Source organism: Ischnura elegans, chromosome 4, assembly GCF_921293095.1.
Source record: "Ischnura elegans chromosome 4, ioIscEleg1.1, whole genome shotgun sequence".
In the NCBI taxonomy this organism is placed as follows: domain Eukaryota; kingdom Metazoa; phylum Arthropoda; class Insecta; order Odonata; family Coenagrionidae; genus Ischnura; species Ischnura elegans.
In genome coordinates, this window is record NC_060249.1 from 80,670,598 (window position 1) to 80,689,823 (window position 19,226).

The following is a 19,226-nucleotide window of genomic DNA, read 5'->3' on the forward strand; positions in this document are numbered from 1 at the left end:
AAATTTCTGAAAATTTTTAAATCATAAGGAGCCAATCGCTCGTCATGCGCAAAATATTCTTCGACAACTCCATCACGTAAGCTATCGTTGATGCAGTCATTCTCAAATCCACGACGGAAAAGGAGGAAGCTTGCAATCCCACGTCATTAGAGGATAATGCAGTCAGGAGGCTCCTCCGATGAACAAGCTCTCATAGACAATGAAGCCGGCGTCGTCAAGGCAACCCCTCTCTCCAGCCACCACCCCCCTAGGTTCGTCACGTGACTTCCGTGTCGGACGCAGCAGCGCCCCGTGCCTGCGCGCTCAGGAATTTCCCCCTTCACCCTCCAGGGGGCGCACCTCAATTTCCCCCGCCATCTTGCTCCCCGTGCTCGCAAATCACCACCGTAATCCGCTGCCCGTTATCCTCCTAGAATGCACTTTAATCGCACGAGCGAACCGCAAACTCCGTCCTTCCACTCGCAGCACTACACGGTTCTTGATGATGGACCTCAGCAGTGGCAGACTTCCAGCACGGTCTTTCCTACTCGACCATCCACTGTTATACGCCTCTTTTCTCACTTTCAATCCAACCACGCTCTTAGCAATTAAGTCTCTTAAGATGGAGGGAGTGAACATTCTTGGCATGGACGTCTTCACCCCAAGGTAATAGAGGGCCTGGCGATGGTAACCAAAAGCAAGGATTCATGAGTGAAAACGAGCGAAAACCTCCTAACGAGGCGCAATATACAATCCATTACCCGTTCAAGAGTATAGCGATACATACATTTGAAGAGAGAATTCTACAAAACTTTACAATGCAAGGAAATCAATTGTTATAAGCCTTTCCAAAAATCTTACAACCTTAAGGAAATGAACGACCTTGTGCGATGAAAAAGCCATAAAGATTAGCAAGCAAAAACGTGCGATGACATCCGGAATGAGGAGCAGCATAAACACCGTGGACCTATCCTAACATGACGACGATAAATAAATTTGACGAGAGAATTCTACACAATTCTTTAATTATGTCAATAATTGCAATTTTTTTCCAAAACACTCGCGGTCTACCCTGAGGTAATGGACGAACTCGTGAGGATGAGTAAGCCATTACATGCAATGCCATTTATAACTAGGCGCTGCTTGAACATCGTACTCTCTCATTAACATCGCTCCGAAAATAACGGCGGTGCATTGGCGAAAAACTTGCAATTCAAGACAGGCCATTTATAATTATGAATACATAATTGGTGGGCCTGACGAAAATAACGCAAATTGACAGGTGATATAAATGAAAACCTTCAACTAGTTACTCCAAATTAATTTATGCTACATGGGTTTCGAGAAAAAACCTCTTTTTTACACGAAGAAGATGGAGATGTAATTCGAAAATCGGGTCGTTTCGATAGTTAATTTTATGCAGCTAGTCAAAGTTATGATTTTCAATTAAATCTGCCGAAATATTCTATCCCCTGCCCTTAACGCACTCTTTACGTATTCTTGTCCGAATATCAACATACTTTCCCAATATTAAAATTAGTTCCTTACCAGAAAAAAGCACGCACCCCAAAAGGTTAAACGTAGGTTTATAGTTTAATGTGCAAATGTGGAAGAAAAACGGGTTATTTATAAAAGTTTATCCGTGGATATAAGGAGGTCCTTCCGCTGCGGACTAACAAATTTGGGATTAAAAATGACTGCATAAGCGAGTACCAAGAAAATTCTTTAATAAACCGGAAATTTGGTTTCAGATGACCCTCCCTTCAATTGGCATCGCTCATTTTTATAGGGATCAATGTCTTAAAAAAATGGCGCACGTCACACAAATCATAATTGGTGTAGCATAAATTTTTGAGACCCCTTTCATAGCGGAACGAAACTTTTCTCAAGGTTTCCATCGACAAAAACAGCACCAAACCTGCCAAGCGCCAAGGCTACTAGTAGGTGGTGAAAGACTTATGGACCGCTCCTTTATGTACGCACATTATAATACCAGCCTCTCTTCTGAAGCACTCTCGAGGAAAACCCATGTTTGCTAGTTGCGAGTAGGAATGTTCCGAATGCCATCAGAGGAGATTCCGAATGTCTCCTGATTGCGGGAAGGAGTGTAAGACTCACTTCTTTTACTGCCCAGTGGGTAGATGCGATCGAAAAAGGATCCCACTACTCTTCGAACAACATCATCTCCCCCGAATGCTTCCTCCCACCAACAGTGTTGCTTTAACGCACTTTGACATCAATCTTGCGGCAGATTGGGAGGAAAATATACCATGTGAGAGAATTCAAAACGTCTGGGTTATAAATGCGAGCGATGGAAACCGCAGATAATGTTTAGTTTGGCCCAAAAGAACCGCAATCAATCTCAACGAAATTGCTTGGCTTATCATCATTAGCGCACGGATTAAGTATACCAGGAAGCGAAATTCCGGGAAATGTAGAAAAAAAACTGGCCTCGGCAACTCGTTCAGGGTGATGGGAGGATCTTCATCTGAATCGTGACCAAACTGGATCGGAGTGAACACGTTCGTCTAACTTCTAAAAAGAAATATATGTTTAGGTATCTCAAATACAAACAGATACCCTTCACTAGCTATTTCTTTAAAATTCCAGGAGAGTAAAAAAATCAACGGTTTCTTGCACTTAGTAGCTCAAGAATGTATGTAAAAATTCAGTGATAACCGAAGTAGCTCAAACTTAAATTTAAGAACCGAAGACTAAAAGATAAGGCTGCGATAAATACTGCGTAAAACTGATTCACAAGCTCCTAAATTTAAGATATGATTAAAATACAATAATTCTTAAATTCAAAAGTAACCTTTAAGTGATTCACATTCAAGATTGGTGTTAATAATATCACCAATAGCCAAATATGTAATCAACTCTGATAAATGCCTGGTTTTGAAAATCTTATTTTGAAATAATAATGATAGCATTATATTTTGCCTTGTCAGTAATACAAGTATTCTAAAGAATAGACATATGTATGCATATAAACTAAGCCCGCAAAATGAGATACAAGCCTAATTAGTGCTCAATAATTAGTCTATTAAAATATTGCAACATTAAAACAATGGAAGCGCTGAACGTAAAAATTGAGGTTGATGCCGTGACGAGATTCTGATCACATCAAAACCTAACGAATATACCCTCAATGCTCACACTTGCATGCGATGTATTTTGCCTCTCATGACTGGTAGCTGACGCTTCAAGGATAATAGCACAATAAAAATGCATCGAAACCACGGAGACGCATCGCAAGAAACAAACAGAACGTGCCACGGATGGCATCATCGGTAGCAACAGACGTGAATACACGCTTCGTGAAAGTGCATCTAGTTACGGAAACCCATAAGAACCGTCTCATGGTAACCAAATTCGCGTGAAGCTAGAAAGATCGAGAGGATGGATTTGAGGACAGCCATATGCATGGTCGGGAGAGAACTTGTCCCTCCACCACCTGCTAGTAAACCCTTCTCCCCACGCTTCCGACAGAGCAACGGAATGGGAACAATCGCATAACAATCGGCTAATCGCAGCAACCAGCCAACGTAACAACGCTCGCGAATTCCGCCTTTCGCATTCCTTGGCAGCTAATGCATCGAGACCACCGAGCCTCTTCCCCCTTCCCTCCCTGCTTTCCGCCCCTGCAATGACTCCGGAAACCCACATTAATAAGCCAAAATTCCCGTAGCTTCAGGAGGGAAAGGTAAACGAACGAAATGCACCGACCACGACGAAAATTTTCCAGCATAGTGATAATAAACGTCTTCCCTTTACGCACATATAGTACATTATTTACGTTCATGGAAGTAAGGTAGCATATGATGCAATACGCCCATAGATAGGCTAACTTCAAAAACTCTCGCATGCGGAAAGTATCAAAGATATGTATAAGCATAGAGTAAGTATATACTTACTTTATGGTATAAGTAAACTTCGGAATCAGTAAGGAGAGAAAATTAACCCTGAATTACAGGAAATTAATTTCTCTAATAGCGGGTGTGACTTCGTAAAATTTTCCAACCATTGTAAAGTATAAGTATAAAATGGGTCTACAACTAGATGACCAATTTTCGACGGCGCTTGAAATCATCAGGTTCATAAGTAGGAGAAGATACGGTCACTAAAGAAGGTAATAAAGGGAAGGCAAGAGGAGAACAATATTTACCTCATTTTATAGATAATTTACGACTCCCGCAATGCTTTCGGGATAAACCACAATAAAAATTCCAAATTCTTAGTCAACTATTATAATTTGATTGTTCAGCCGAGTAATTTAATCAATTTGAAAAACATTGATAAGATGGCGTGCACAATATCAAAAGAAAAAAAGAGAAAATTATGTCTTTTAGGAAAGAGTAAAACTGGTAATTACTAGTCTCAAGAATTAGAAATTGTCATACGAAAACCAAAGTCTGAAAAGAAAAATATTAGGCAAAAGTAGTCTCCAGAGTATTTCGGCGGTTAGGTTTCTCCAGCTTCTTATAACGTACAATTTACATTTGACAGTATTGACCGAATTTATCCAAAGCAAACCTCGGCACATGAAAACAGATATTTTTCCTTACGGATTGGATTCAGACTCAGTGAGATTTCTGACTGCAGCTAATATTTAGACGCATAAATGAGGGTTGACTAAATAAGGAATTCCTAGCAACTCATCCATATTAAGCGAGCAGTGAGCGTTTCACCTGCAAAAACGCATCATACTCCTATTAATTTGTGCCGCTATGCCACAAACGCTACACAGCAAAGGAGCAATATCAGAACACAGAAAAATCTTCCGCGGCGAGTGGGTGGCCTATGCAACATCCGCTACCGGAAAATTTTCCAATTTTCAATCAGTCATCCCCAAATTAACTTCTTCTACCATCCCCATAGCCATTCCAATCCACAAGGAATGTTTCTCCCGCCTGGGGTGGCGAAAATGGCTATTATGCAAGGCGCGAGAGCCTCACAGTCAACTAATACCGCGTAAATCCGACACTCGAGGGCAAACTTTCGCCCAGCAAGCCATGCCCTTCAAAAGTCCTGCATATTGGCCAATACTTCACGCAAACTTTTTCACGATGCTCTCAGAAGTTCGGGTGCTTCGTGTGTGAAACTAACAGCGCAATCAGTATCGATCCCCACAATTAAGGAATGGTGATGAGAAATTACACTGAGCAAAAAATCATAAAATCATTATATCATTGGATCGCCTCCCCTGTATCCTTCCATTTCATATGTGAACGCAACGAAAACTGATTGCGACGTAGACTTAAGGAAAGATGGAAAGTGGGTAAACGAATATTCCGATATTTGATTTTGCAGCACTCATCTCTAACTGAAGATATTTCGGTATCATATTTGAAACATTAGAAAACAAATCATCGCTTGAAATAAAAACAATTAGCTGAATTAATAGATAGATAAGTAAATAATACAGCAAGGGCTATAGGCCTTAGAAATGCGGTGCTACAGACGAATGATGAGGATCAAATGTATTGTTGTAGTTAGTAATGAGGGAGTCCTACGAAGCGTAGGAGAGAAGAGAAGCCTCATGAAAACCTTAATAAGAAAACGGAACAACCTAATAGGCCACATCTTGACGCATTATGACCTGATGAAAACAATCGTCGAGGGACAAGTAGGTGGAAAAAACGGAAAAGGCCTCGAAAAAAATATGGAACAGGTAAAGAAGGATGAGAAAGAGAAGAAATACGTAGGTGTGAAAAGATTAGCTGATAAAAGAATTGAGTGGATCGCTGCATCAAACCAATCTTAGGATTGTTGACCAGTGATTATGATGAAGTAGATAAGATTGAGCAGGTAGATAAATAATCAAATTAATAACTATATGGGATAGATGTAGCAGATACTAGGAGGTACTGTACAATAAGCAGGACTAATTCTACCGCTTTTTACACCAACTTTTGCCTAATCTTGGACGCATATGATAACCACCCCTCTATAATCAAGTTGAGCTAGAAGTTAAAGCAATGAAACTCCATTTTTAATAGGTTTAATCTAATTTTAATTTTCTGAAATGAAAAAGGTAAAAACCTACAATTCAGAGGCACGAGCTTAATAAGCACACAATCTTAAGGAGAGGAAAAGAAAGCTGCTACCACGCGCCAAAAAATTAAGTGGGACAGTTTTTCAATGTAATCCGATGAAAATTATAATTTAGGTATATAAAAAACCATTTCATTCGCCATAATATCCGACACGGTCACGCCACATCTCGATTCACGAAACTACCAATCTTGGGTCGCTGACTCAGACGCAATCGTAAATTACTTCCTTCGTCTCACGATTAGGTTACTCATCAGTAAACAAAGGGGGAAATTATCATGTTGGTTGTTTCGGGAAGGCAGCCAGAGTTGAAAATAATGAGAAATATGATGCCATTAATCATCTTATGTTTACTCCCACAGATTCGGAAAAATTTTAGCGTAACTCCACACTTCACGAATGAATCAGGTACGAGGAATGTGGCACAAAAATAAAAAAAACATAGAGATAGCCACGTGGACTAAAGGGTCAATTCTTGATGAGTGAACGCAAAACAATAAATAGACACGTGTTCATGACCATAACAATTATACGCGAAATGAAATTTAATGAATTCTCGAGTCCGGATGCTTCTTTGAGTTACTGATTTTGAAATTCGTATACAAAGATAGTTAACTCAAAACAATGGGCAGGGAAACTCGTTGGAATATTGTAAAGAATAAAAACGCCTTCCATATCATATTTTTAAATAGGAGAAAATTTGGTGAGATCACTTGTATTTAGTACCAAAGAGTGGCGACTGTATAATGCCGAATGCCTAAATGATGTGCGTCACAAAATACGTTCATTTTCTGCACAGAATAAATACTTTATTCGGCTACTTACAGCAAACATGTTGTAGTTCCTCAGTCTCACCTCTTATCTCAGAAAGCCACAATGATTTACGGATATTCACCATTAATCATCCACGCAAAGGAATAAACAGCGTCAAAGTAATAACGAAGTCCATTAAATGCACAGCCGCATTAGAAGCCGCCAACAAAAGATTTAATACAATTTTCATGCTTAAGAAAAACTCACCCTTAGGCATTCCACATGGTCCCTTGGTCCGTGAGTTGTCGAGAAAATCGAGGTCATACTTTCGTGCTGGAGGGTAGGTTAATGCTACGTGCGCGATTGTGTGTGACACCAACGACAGTGTTATCACAAGCGCAGCGCAGACCGCAGCAGCTCGGCTTGGCGCCATGATGACGCTTCGGCAAGACGGTCGGAGGTCCTGGAAGAAGAAAGAAATAACAATTAGTCGGATAATGGTAATAAGTGATATTAGACAAAACACGATCAGAAATTACGCCCCATGTACACATATTAATGAACGCAGACAATGATTTCATCTACGATTATAAAGAATCATTGGAAAAAATTTAAAATAGGCGATATTTGGCGCCTCGCTTTCGTAAAAATTGCAAAAAACCTAAAATAATGCAAGGCAAAAAACTATTTTAATGAGGGAATGATGTACAATTTTGCATGACTCATCAGCAAATAATCCTGCGCACCGGATACAAGGATGAATGAACGGACGAAAAATTTCCTGGATACATTAAGTTTGATTCGTCAACATCAATGAAAAACCAAATAAAATTTGAGGAGTTGAAAAAATTAAATAGAGTTCAATTTGTAATTATTCAAGGTAAAACAAATAAGGGTAGTCAATACAAATAATTAATAGTTCCGAGTCGATTTGCAAATGTTGGAAAACCGACTAATGTCGCGGCCCATATACCATAGTCATTTCTATCGCTTCACTCCTCGCTCTTCCCTAAACTTCCGTTACGCACAGGGCTTCAAGGCGCCGCAGTATCGGGGGATTTGCTCCCCTGTAACACTGGGGAGGACACTTCCCCAAATCACGGACGGTGTCCTCAATGGGAGCAGAGGCAGAGGGTCAAATCTGCAAATACAGGGAATAGGGCACCTCACCCCTACGATCTCGAGCGTGGATAAAAGGGAAAATATTTCCTTCGAGGCAGTCGGCTGTGTCATATTATGGTACCCACTCCCTGAGCGTAAGGGTTGACCTCATGACCAAGCCTCGATTTTTTCGGATTCTCGACTGGGTCAACGAAAGACTAGGTGACCAGCGGCAAGTGTAGGCCGGCAGCAACCTCAGGCCGGTTACGAACCCGTGACCACGCGATCCACTGCCGTCTCCTCGCCCTAACTTCATGGCTAATGCGTAGAAGAGATACCAGCAGTCCCGCGCCAAAACCCACCATTGGTTCCCCCCCGCTATTAACAGTAAATTGTGAGTCAAACGTATACACCTCACCACTGTCCAGATGAATTCAAAACAGAAGTGCATAAATTAAAGCAACAGAATGGCTTATCTACCCAAAACCTACTCGATTTATTATATGAGAATCATGCCCACTATGAAACCAAACCTTCTTGCAATAAATAAATCGCTGAAAACAAACGAAGGGACACACTGGGAACCATCCTTTAGCTCAAAAGATATACCGCACTGAACGCGGCCAATCAAATTATAAAAGTAGAATTAATAGGTAAGTATCCTTCTTGCCTTAATATCCAGATTTAAGTACTGTGCCACATATGTCGTGAAGCACCCGACGCTCTCTGTGGGGAGGATCTAATTTTTGGCGAAGAGGACGCAGACAGTGAAATTTACAGCCTTGAAGGCATTTAATGAACCATGGAACAAGTAACGCTAGATAGATTTCACGCAACTTTTTAATGGCAACACTCTTCAATGACCTAATTAAAAGAAGCCCCCAATAAATCTACCCGAACAAAATTTAAAGCATGACTAATAGAGGATTTTTTAGCGGCATGATTTATGCATAACGTTATATTTAGCTGGCTTTCACTGACGCAAGATGAGATGAAAGTCTCTCTAAGATATAAGAGAAAATTAACCATAAGATCTCGACATTTCTCTTGGAAAAATTCAGGTGATCGACCAAATCGAAGAGATTAAGGGTTTCGTTACATACCGCGAAAGCTGGATTTTAATTGCATTGCTTCAGTATGCATATTTAGGGCATTGAAGACCATCACCACCAGCCTACTTTCGAAATCTCAATCTACTGCATGGTAAATATTTTTTCACATATTAAAAAATCCATACAAACCATGTCCTCTGCATTTAATATAAAATTAATGCACTCCAAATAGCTACAATATCTTAGGATGCACGAGAAATTTTACGCTCCAGTTAATTTTCTTTCATTGGACTTAGGTGAATATCGTATGCAAATAGAGGAGTCAAGTGTACAGGAATGAATTCCGGTTTAAACAATATGAGAGTTCCATGATATGTTGAATCTTATATAAAATTTCACAAAACCAACGATGAATTCTTAATTCGATGAAGAAACCAAGATTAGCGCTCAAAATATGGATTTTGTTAGCATCCAAACCATAAAATACAGCTTATGCATCGAAACTGGACTTATAAACTTAATCGAGTCCCAAGTATCGGAACAGTCTTGAGATTCCAAAACCCCAGCTATGCTTTGGAGAATACGTGAATAATACAGCTTTGGAAGCATGTTCATCGGAACGGAAAGTCTAACACGAAAATCTAATCCTTTTTTGAATGGATCCCAAAACTAGTAAAAGATAGTTGACAAAAATCGCGCGTGCGGAAAAGAAAAGCGAAATATATCCAGCAACACAGAGTACTTAAAACGATTTTGCAAACGACCTCGATTGGAAAATTAGGCGGTATAGTCCGATAAATTAAACAAAAAAATAAACGTAGTCTTCATATGTGGGTGTGTAAGATAGTGTATCAGATTAACGGGTATATTTTCCTACAAATGTAACAAAGAATCAAACGTAAGGAAGAATCCAGAGGATTTAAAAAAAAACATCACAGCGGGAGGAACGGAATTCGCAAATGAGAGCCCTCTCACATATATGCGATCAGACCTGTGAGGAAGTTTGCGAAAGTTACATTAAAACGCATTCAAACGGGGATAGAGTGGAAAAAAATCCTTTTTAAATATAGAATTAATTGAACGAACGACGGCCATTGGCCAAATTTTCAAAGCTGCAGTCGTAACTTATCCCCTGGAAGTGCTCAAAGAAATAAAAATTGAGAATTAGCATAGGATTACGATTTAGCCAAGACAAAAATGAGAATCAAATTCTTTACAAAAAACTCGGTCCTCGAAAAGAGTAGCTATAGGTCGGGTTCATGAATATTAATGAATATAAGAGGAACTCGCGAAAAATATTTCAAAGCAACCATTCGGAAGACATCACCGGCCTACCTGCCTTCTCAGTCGACCAACATACTTTAACACCACCTTTGAAACATTAAGATGTTCCCCTGGGCGATTCTATCGCTCTTTTTTTCGTTTTCTCGACGGCAGAGAGGAAAACACCGTCGACAACCATAGTCATCACTTCGCTGGAGTAGTCCTTTGCCACTTGAACGAAGGATTCAAACATATGGGGATACCAGGGGCAGAGTGTTCTCTCCAAGAGATACTAAATCTAAAATTACGGTGGATGTACAAAGAGGTCTTTAGGTGAAAGAGTGGAATATTTGTTTCTTCTGCGTCTTTAAAGAATACGCACTGCCACGAACAACTTTTATTTCATATCCGTGCGGCATTGCTGTGAAAAGAGTGAAATCAAGCGCGAAAATTACGTAACTGTGGAATTATCTTTAAATCAATACTTAATTTGGGATTTAAAAATAAATCGTTCAAGTATGATTCCGACATTTGTCACTATTTCTGTCAGCGTTCCTGGAGTGTGTCAGCGTGTACAAGAAATGGTACATCAAATTTTGATTTTTTTTCATCGTTCGCGATTGCACACCCATAAAATATCAATGATATGGTGCACTGCCGTGAGGTTCATGTGCAATTTCTGAATGAATGGATGAATAACGGAAACGTTTATGATGCAATTAAGACGGTTATATCTCGTATCTACAAATTGAAAAAAAACATGCATTTTACTGAACCGTTGAATAAATAGCATGGTATTGGGATATTATTCACCCTATTTACCAGCTGATTTTCGAGGCGTGGGATGAATCACCATTCCTCTATCGGTATACTCCTGCCTTAAAACTATTGGCTCCACATTTTGTATCCTTTCCCGCCTTGTCCCACTGATCACAGACGCAAAGTACCATGAAAGCTGCACGAAATGAATGGACACTTATCCGTTGTTGCCACTAATAATTACCGAAAAACAAACAAACACCCAAATTTCGTATCTAATTATTAATAATTTTATCCCCTCTACTTAATATCAAAACGCGGAAAAAATAAATTGAAGGAAGCATAATAAATAATGTATTTACATTTTATCGATTAAAAGACAGTAGCCCACATATCTGATATTTTGCTCAGCATTTCGTGACACATCCTTGAATTTATAAATTTATACCAAACCAAACAATAAAGTAATCGCTTGAGTTAGAGTACTTGGGTGCTGAAAGCAAAAATGATGAGAAACAAAAAATGTGCACTATCTAAAATTAACACGGTGAGAAAATTCCATAGAGAAAAATGTTTTCCATAACCGAAATCTTGTTAAATTTCATAAATTTACGATAAATTCTTGGTCTCAGAAATGTGCCAAAATAGAAAAAAAGGACTTCATCATGTTTCTCTGATCCAGTGAAATGAGACGAGCAAGCATTCACCCTCCCCGTGCTTTCCTACCGCCACTACTGTTAATTTCCAAATCTTTCCGGAGGGACCGCCAAAATATTTGCCCAGCAGCAACAAAGGTGGCGAACAAACTGGAATAATGACTACAAGAAGCGGTCCGTAACTCGGAATGAAAATATGTAGTAAAACGCCTTTCGAAACGCCTAAAAATTTCCCTTTCATTAACTCCTACTTTGTTCCGCCACTGACGTTCCGCTTTTCAAACGGCAAAATTTTTCCGCATGAAAAGTACGAGTTTCTCTTCGGCTAAGCCTAGATAGAAGTTAAAAGTGTTATAGATCATTTCGCAAAATCACCACCTTCCTCTAACCATGAAGGACAAAAAATCAACGCGATATGGGTGGGTCAACGGTCTGGTCATAGATTTCCATCATCGGTCGGTTGCGCAGCTAACGACCCATCCGTTTTTCGCCGGTTCGCTATATTTGAGCATTTCCAACGAAAAAAACACATATTTCCGAAATGTACTACCCTACACATAGGCTATTACGCAAATACCTTCCCGACGGTTACTAGGATTTTCTTCCATCGTTTTAGTTCAATTCTCCGCAGTTTATGCTGATGCCGACTTTAATTACGCACAGCCTACCCCTCGGGAAAACTCATGATACACTTTCCTCACCTTAGGTGAGATGAGCACATAATCTTCCCGGATGTCAGCCGTCAAAACGAAAACAAATATATATTTCCGAATTCCTTACCCACTCCTTAAAAAGATAGCGCCTCTCCCTTGCCCACCACACAAGAGATCTTCCCTCTTCCACAGTTGGTGTTTCGATTCACTTACATCTCCGAAGGTGCATGACGGGTCGAAGAAATAAATATAGCGTATTAGAAATTCTTTCCTACCCTAATAAAAACGAAATCTGCATGCCCGACCATATATCTTTCTCCTGGCGCCTTTGGTATCTTTACCAATGTTCACCACCAAAATTACCCGATGATAAGCCCATACCTCAAGGTTGCGCGGGGTGGCCATTTCAAAAGAAAAATAAAATTCGTTGACTTTTTCCCGACAATCCACACTATTTTCGCAATTTTACAGAATTTATGGCAGTATACATACATCTTTTTAGCGGAATATTTATTTTTACACGAGATAAACTGTTATAAGCTGCAGTTAGATAAAACCAATAAAAAACAATTAAGGAAAATTACAAGAAAAAATGGATTCCAACAGTTACGTAGCACCTTATGAATGGTATAATGGGAAATAAATTGCTCAAAATTCGAAGATATGCTTTTGCTTAGGGGGAAAGGGAAAACTCTCTATAATTCTTTCAAATGATTTATTCCAGATTTTTTGTCATTTTCCAAGGCAATCCAATCAAAATGAAAATGTTCTGAATTTCCAGGTTTTCCAGATGAGTGATCACTACTAAGGAAGTCTGAGATTCTGGGTAACAAATTTACATAACCACAGTTAAAATTTTACAGCGCTAAGAATGGATGACGTCTGGAATAATTTTACATAGTAAATGAAATAAGTAAAAAAAATAAGTGTATCACTTCATATACGTTATCGCTACAACCTAGAGCTCAGAATCAATGAAATAATAGGAAAAGCACACACTAAGCCCCATCTCCAGGACATTCGGATTTATGTATTTAGTCTTTAGTTCATCCTTCTATTAAAGAAATATTTTCTAAAAAAAGATAACTCGACCAAAAAATTAACCCGAATCAATGATGTAATGCAATTGAAACCCATTTTTTTCACATTAAAATGGAAAATTATCTGTTTAAATCCACGACAATTCCTACGCCGATGAGCAAACATGTTTCAGTTTCGAAGGCATTTTTTAAAGGTTTTCAATACATTTAAACACATTTCATAACTGTACCTCCCTTCCCGCCCTGCGAGTCCATCTAAGTTCTCAAGTGAGCGGTGACCATCTAAGTTCTGGACCCGATGCTCCCAACGTTTTGAGTGAGAAACGTAATCTAGACCATTTATTTCCTCAATACTAGCTTTAACCATAAACAGCGTTATCCGATATATCAGATCCATGGAATGCGACAAGTATGACTGATCGAAATTCAAGGCGATGAAACTGGAGCTCCATTCCTCCTGTAGCGCACGAGCACGTCATTACGTAGAAGCAGGACAAAACATTTTGGAAAGTTGCTAAGACCAACCGCAAAGACGAAGGAGTGAAGTAGTCGAGCTTTCCCTGAGTCGAGAGAAAGGTGAACCTCGGCGAGATCTTTAGTTTCCTATACACATCCACTTCATCTCTATATTCGTCCCGAAGAGAAACTCGGCCAGAAACACTAGGGCAGCGGGAAGGAATAAACAGCGCGTGCTTTGGATTCCGCACGAGTTGACCAATGCACCGTTGTTTGGCGTTATTATTATTAGCAGTTCGAAAGTTCTGTTCATTATATTTTCTCAAATTAGCTTAAGCAAAGGGAAAACGTGAGACATTAATACAAATCAAGAAAATTGGGAGAATAATTAAGAAAAAAATAAAGAGCAATGTTAAAAACCGTTGTAAAAAAACCCAATGGATTTCGATAAAAAAGAGCTATATTAAAAAACATTCTATCAAAATTAACACACTAAAAGTAATATATACCGCCTACAATAGCACCGCTAACTTTTATATGAAGGAATAGGACATAAAATTATTGAAACGCCGAGGAAGAAATTACTGCTTCAGATAGCTATTCATTTTTCTTGTTTTTCAGAAGACTTCGGATATCGTTTGGCCAGACCTTTTTAAGGCTCTTTCATAATATAACCATTGTCTCAAAATTATTTTGAAAATCAATTATCACTTCTCAAAAATATTTTTTAATTGAATAATTACTCTATGAACCCTGAAAACCATGGCAATCTATAGATCAAGGTTATTTTACGCTGACGGCTGAATTCTGCTTCCGACCCTATATCTGTGGATAAAATTCGTCATTTTCAGTTTGCAAATCTTACGAAAGAAAAAAAAAAACTTTAACACGGTTATTTCAAGTAGAAACCCGAAGAAGAATAAAATCCTTCCTTCCTATCATTCGAAGGCTGCTTCCCTGCAATGTAAACAAATCGACTCATAATGAAAGAAAGAGGGATAAAGAGACCGCTCCCTTAAATACATACATCTATTTCGATGAAAAATAGCAGAACTTCAAGTCATTTGCTATCGCAGTTAGTAACTTATCATTTAAGGAAAAAATATGTTTGTCGTGAAAAGTGAACCCGTGTGCGCAGTGTTATTTTACAGAATTGTTACTATTCAGTTCACGAAGTCCTAACGGTTACTGAATTGACAATCAAACATTCTATCATTACTAGAATGATTTAGACAACAGGCCAATCATGTAAATATTAGGGAGTCAAGCAAAAATCGATAACCTGTATCTCCTCAAAGAGAACGGAATAATTAACAGCAGTATTCTTATTTAGTTTTATGAATAGCTTAGCTGCCAAAAGAGTGATTGATGCACATATGGCTTAACAAACAGACCAATTCTATGGAATCGGTTGGATTCTCAGAAACTTCATTTAAGCCTAAAGACCACCCCACAGATAGGTTGCTATTGCTTACAAGTATGTGTTAATATTTTTCTGAGTTACAGCTGATCGTCCTTCAAAAACTAATAAGATTAATATAAAGGTAGAGCCTATAAATTACTATGCAAATTATAAGCACAATCGCGGACAACATTTTCTTACGTTCCTCCGCTTGAGCTAAAAGATATTACCACCTAAATTCAAACGATAACTATCTAAAAATCACGTCGTGATAAAAATGGAGTAAATTGAAAAAATCCCAAAGTTGTTATTATGACACCGTCGTCTCTAAGAACAGAACTGAGCGGATAAAAACAAGCTTTATTTGGCAAACTAGTACTTCAATATATACCATTTTTTGTTCCTAATTCTCATTTAGGTTCAACGCCATACGTCTACGAATAGTGGACATCACTTCAAGCCTCTAAAAACAAGCATTCACTAGCAGGCAACCTGCATTCACTACGGCTTACTGGTCGCATATAGTAAGATTCACACAGCAAACGAGCTTTAAAATGCTGAATCAACACAACGAACAAACAATTCTTTACCACATATACAATGTCAATGCCTCTTAGGTGGGCGTACACAGCGTACGGATTGTTGTTTTTTTTTGCGACTCTCCTCAAGGACGATTGATATCCCCCTAAATCTTGCATCTCATGAAAATTCTAGTCTCATTACATCGGAGACGCCGCAGGCGATCGAATCATCCTTCTTCACGACCCTGTTCATGAACGGGGCCGGGAGGTAAGGAGTTGGAGGAAGAGAGGAACCGGATGTCGCCGTTTGCATGTACGCAATCGCGCCGCCCCCGCCCCTCAGGACACGATTACAGGCCATTCATTTCTCATGTCTTTCCATTTAAGGGAATCTAACAGTCATACTCCCCGATTACTTACCGAAGGCAATCCGTCATATTATATCCAATCATCATATTATATGCAAAAATCTGACATATAATACTGATGATACATATCAAAGTTCTCTCTAAAATTATCCTATCGCTCACCAAAGATAAAAATCTCTAAATACACACCAAAGATGAAATTCGCCATGAAAAAAATCATTTTCGGCAAGTTATTTGTCATAGGTTGACAACAATATCGCCGGTATTCCAACACGGTCTTCAGGTCGACCTAACAACCCGGCGAAAACCCGAAATATTGAGAGATCAACGAATCAAGGTTTCCGAACCCGGATCTCCCGATTGCCAGTCAGGTATACTACCAGTTACACCAACTGGCCATCTTCTTCGGAATACTGGCTAACCCAAATGATTGTTTCATGGCGAATTTCATCCTATAGACTAGAAGATCCTCATCAGGTAGAAGAAGGAGATCCTGAATTGGGACAGAGCGGATCCAAATCAATCTCATTAGGTTCTTTAAATGAGATACCAAACCACAGAACTCTTTCCTTTCCTCATTGTAGGTTAGCACCTGCGTCGTGTTTTTCCATCTTCTCAGCTTACAATTAGATGATTCTTCCCAGCTAATGCTCCTATTCTATATCGAGTACACCAGCAATTACGAGTAGCCTTTCTCTATGCGTAAAAGGGACGTCAACATAAAAACATATAGCTGGAAATAGGAGAGCTAGATTGCACGATGCCTCAGTCTTCCGAGAATCATCATTATGGTAAATATAAATCCTTTTAAGTTGTATACCAACTATGCTTTTGAGTCACCCACAAGCAATTCACGTGCAACTGAATCTCCGGATGAGTCATCGTGAGCGAGAAACACATCCCCGAGAGATCACGACTTCTCATTCCATCGGGACGCCCTTGGCATTTCTTGCGCCGGTTCAAGAAACTGCTGGGGCCGGGAATTGAACTCGCGTCCGTGAGTCTTCCAGATCGACCATAAAAAAAACCCAATCACATCAAGTTTACATGAATCTCAATTGCAGTTTCACAAGCAATACCTAATGCTCTCAAATGTTTTCCATTCATGCAGCACCCTTGACGTTAGAGCTGTGAACCTCATGGTCTTTCTAATATATACGCTGCGTTCGTATTACTAGGCTAACTGTAAGAGGAATGGGAGACAGCATCGCCTTAACATCTGATATTATCTTATTTTAGGCACATAAGTTTTTAAAAACTTATGGTAACATTTAATGTGTCCGACTTCAAATATGATCACTATAATCAAATAATAACTATATTTACTAGGATCAAAACCTCATCAAACCATATGAATTAATCCATGAAATAATTGCTCTGATTACATTGATAGCATTAAGTTAAAAATTATTAAACAAAACTATACCTTTTTCAAAGATAAACCACTAGAAATATCAAAGACTGCATTCATGAACTGGAGAGTGACTACTAGTTCATCTCACCTTTTGCGGTGAGATGCACTAATAGCCACTCTCCGGGCATTAGTTTTTCTTGGATTTAAAAAAAACTACGGTGATCGTTGGATAGCAAATAACTTGCGGAATAAATAGAAAAAAATGCAATAATTAATTCGGAAACTAACATCCCACCTAATTCAATCTCATGACACAATCTTTGAAAAGCAAATTTTGTGCACAATAGGTATAACAAGAAATAAAATAAATTTATATTACCTTAATATGATTTTATAACGTATTTATTAATTAAATGTTACTATGAGGAAAGATTCATATGAATCCGACACATGCAGCCGGCTTACCAGTTGAGCCATCACAGTTATTCATAAACAGATGGCAATGTTTTTCACGGATTTTATTTTTCCTTCCTAGTGCCAATATTATCCCGAAACAGCATAATCATTACGATAGCTTTCATCGTTTAGTTTATTTTGTTTGGGACCTAAGTGATAACTAATTTCATGATCTGCATCTTTTCCTTAAAACTACTCCTTCTTTAGCCAAAACTTACAACGTTACATGCTTGATATAGAGCTGAAGATAATATTTGTCACATTACGTAAACTGAGGGGGAACAATGACAGAATCAACCCGTTGAAAATCTATCTTGGGTAAGGTTTGATGATGAAGCGCACAACTTTCATCGGAATTAGGCCACCAATTTGGTGGCTGGAATCATGCTTGCAATGTAAATATAGCATGGTAAAAACATTATATAATGCAACATAATCTGATACATTACATAGACACAAAAACACCGGGATGCGAAAAATTTGGCCCTGGAGTCATGCGCGTAAAGGGCATCAACGCAGTGGTGTGGTGATTTAATTGAGGAAAAAAACATTAATGCGTCGTATCTACCATTTAACTCGATCGTTCGCTTCACAGATACGCTTTAAATGTCTCGGGCCCACATCGAATAGACTGTAAACATCGCGCCAACTCTTCAGAGTGACGAGCAAGGTGTCCCAACAGAAAATGTGGCACTCACCAGTAAACCGTCTGCTCACCGACACTACACAACACTATTCCCGAACCGTTTTCTTCAGAAGTAACTCCTTGAAACGTTCCAAGATAAAATCCAGAAAGAGTGAGGACGGGGCGAGATACTACACACTCAAAACAAAAGTAAACACACACCAGCTGACCAGAGTTTCGATCACAAGAGGGTAATATCACTCCGCACAACGTTCGTTGGAACCTTTCACTTCCACGCTCTCGTCAGACTGAGGCAAGTCAAGTTTCTCGGCAATAGGGCGCCTTTCCACAACCGTCTTTTCCCTCCTCTACCTGTTCCCCGCCTCCAAGGTGCACCAACGCCACAGGTGGTCGCTTTCCAAACCACCGGCAGACGCTTTTTCCTCCCACCGCGTACTCAAGGGCTCAAGGACTCCAGCGGCGGCACCCTCAGGGAAAAATTCCAGGCTAAGCCGGCAATGAAAGTGAAAAGGCAGGGGCAAGTGTAAGGGTGGGGGAATGCAGGAAGGGAACTAGCGGCAGGGTCAGGCATTCAAAAGGGTAAAATAGGAGAATAATAGACGTGGGACCACGAATTAAATTAGAGATGCCTCTCTTAGGAAAGGCTTTTAATAGCATCATTCGTGCTCGAAACTTCTTCATAATATTTTCGGAAAGAGGTAATTAATTAT

The 19,226-nt window shown here is 39.3% G+C and overlaps 1 protein-coding gene across 2 annotated transcripts in view; it reads right to left on the reverse strand.

The window, feature by feature from the left end:
• LOC124157714 overlaps positions 1–18,827 on the reverse strand; it is a 170,179-nt gene extending 151,352 nt beyond the window's left edge. For both annotated transcript variants that reach the window (XM_046532686.1, XM_046532685.1), the window contains exons 1-2: positions 18,569–18,827; positions 7,057–7,252 (exon numbers count right to left, since the gene is read on the reverse strand). In XM_046532686.1, the coding sequence (XP_046388642.1) occupies positions 7,057–7,222 (166 nt within the window). In that variant the 5' untranslated portion in view covers positions 7,223–7,252; positions 18,569–18,827. The remainder of the gene's footprint in view (positions 1–7,056; positions 7,253–18,568) is intronic.
• Between the last annotated feature and the right edge of the window lie 399 nt (positions 18,828–19,226).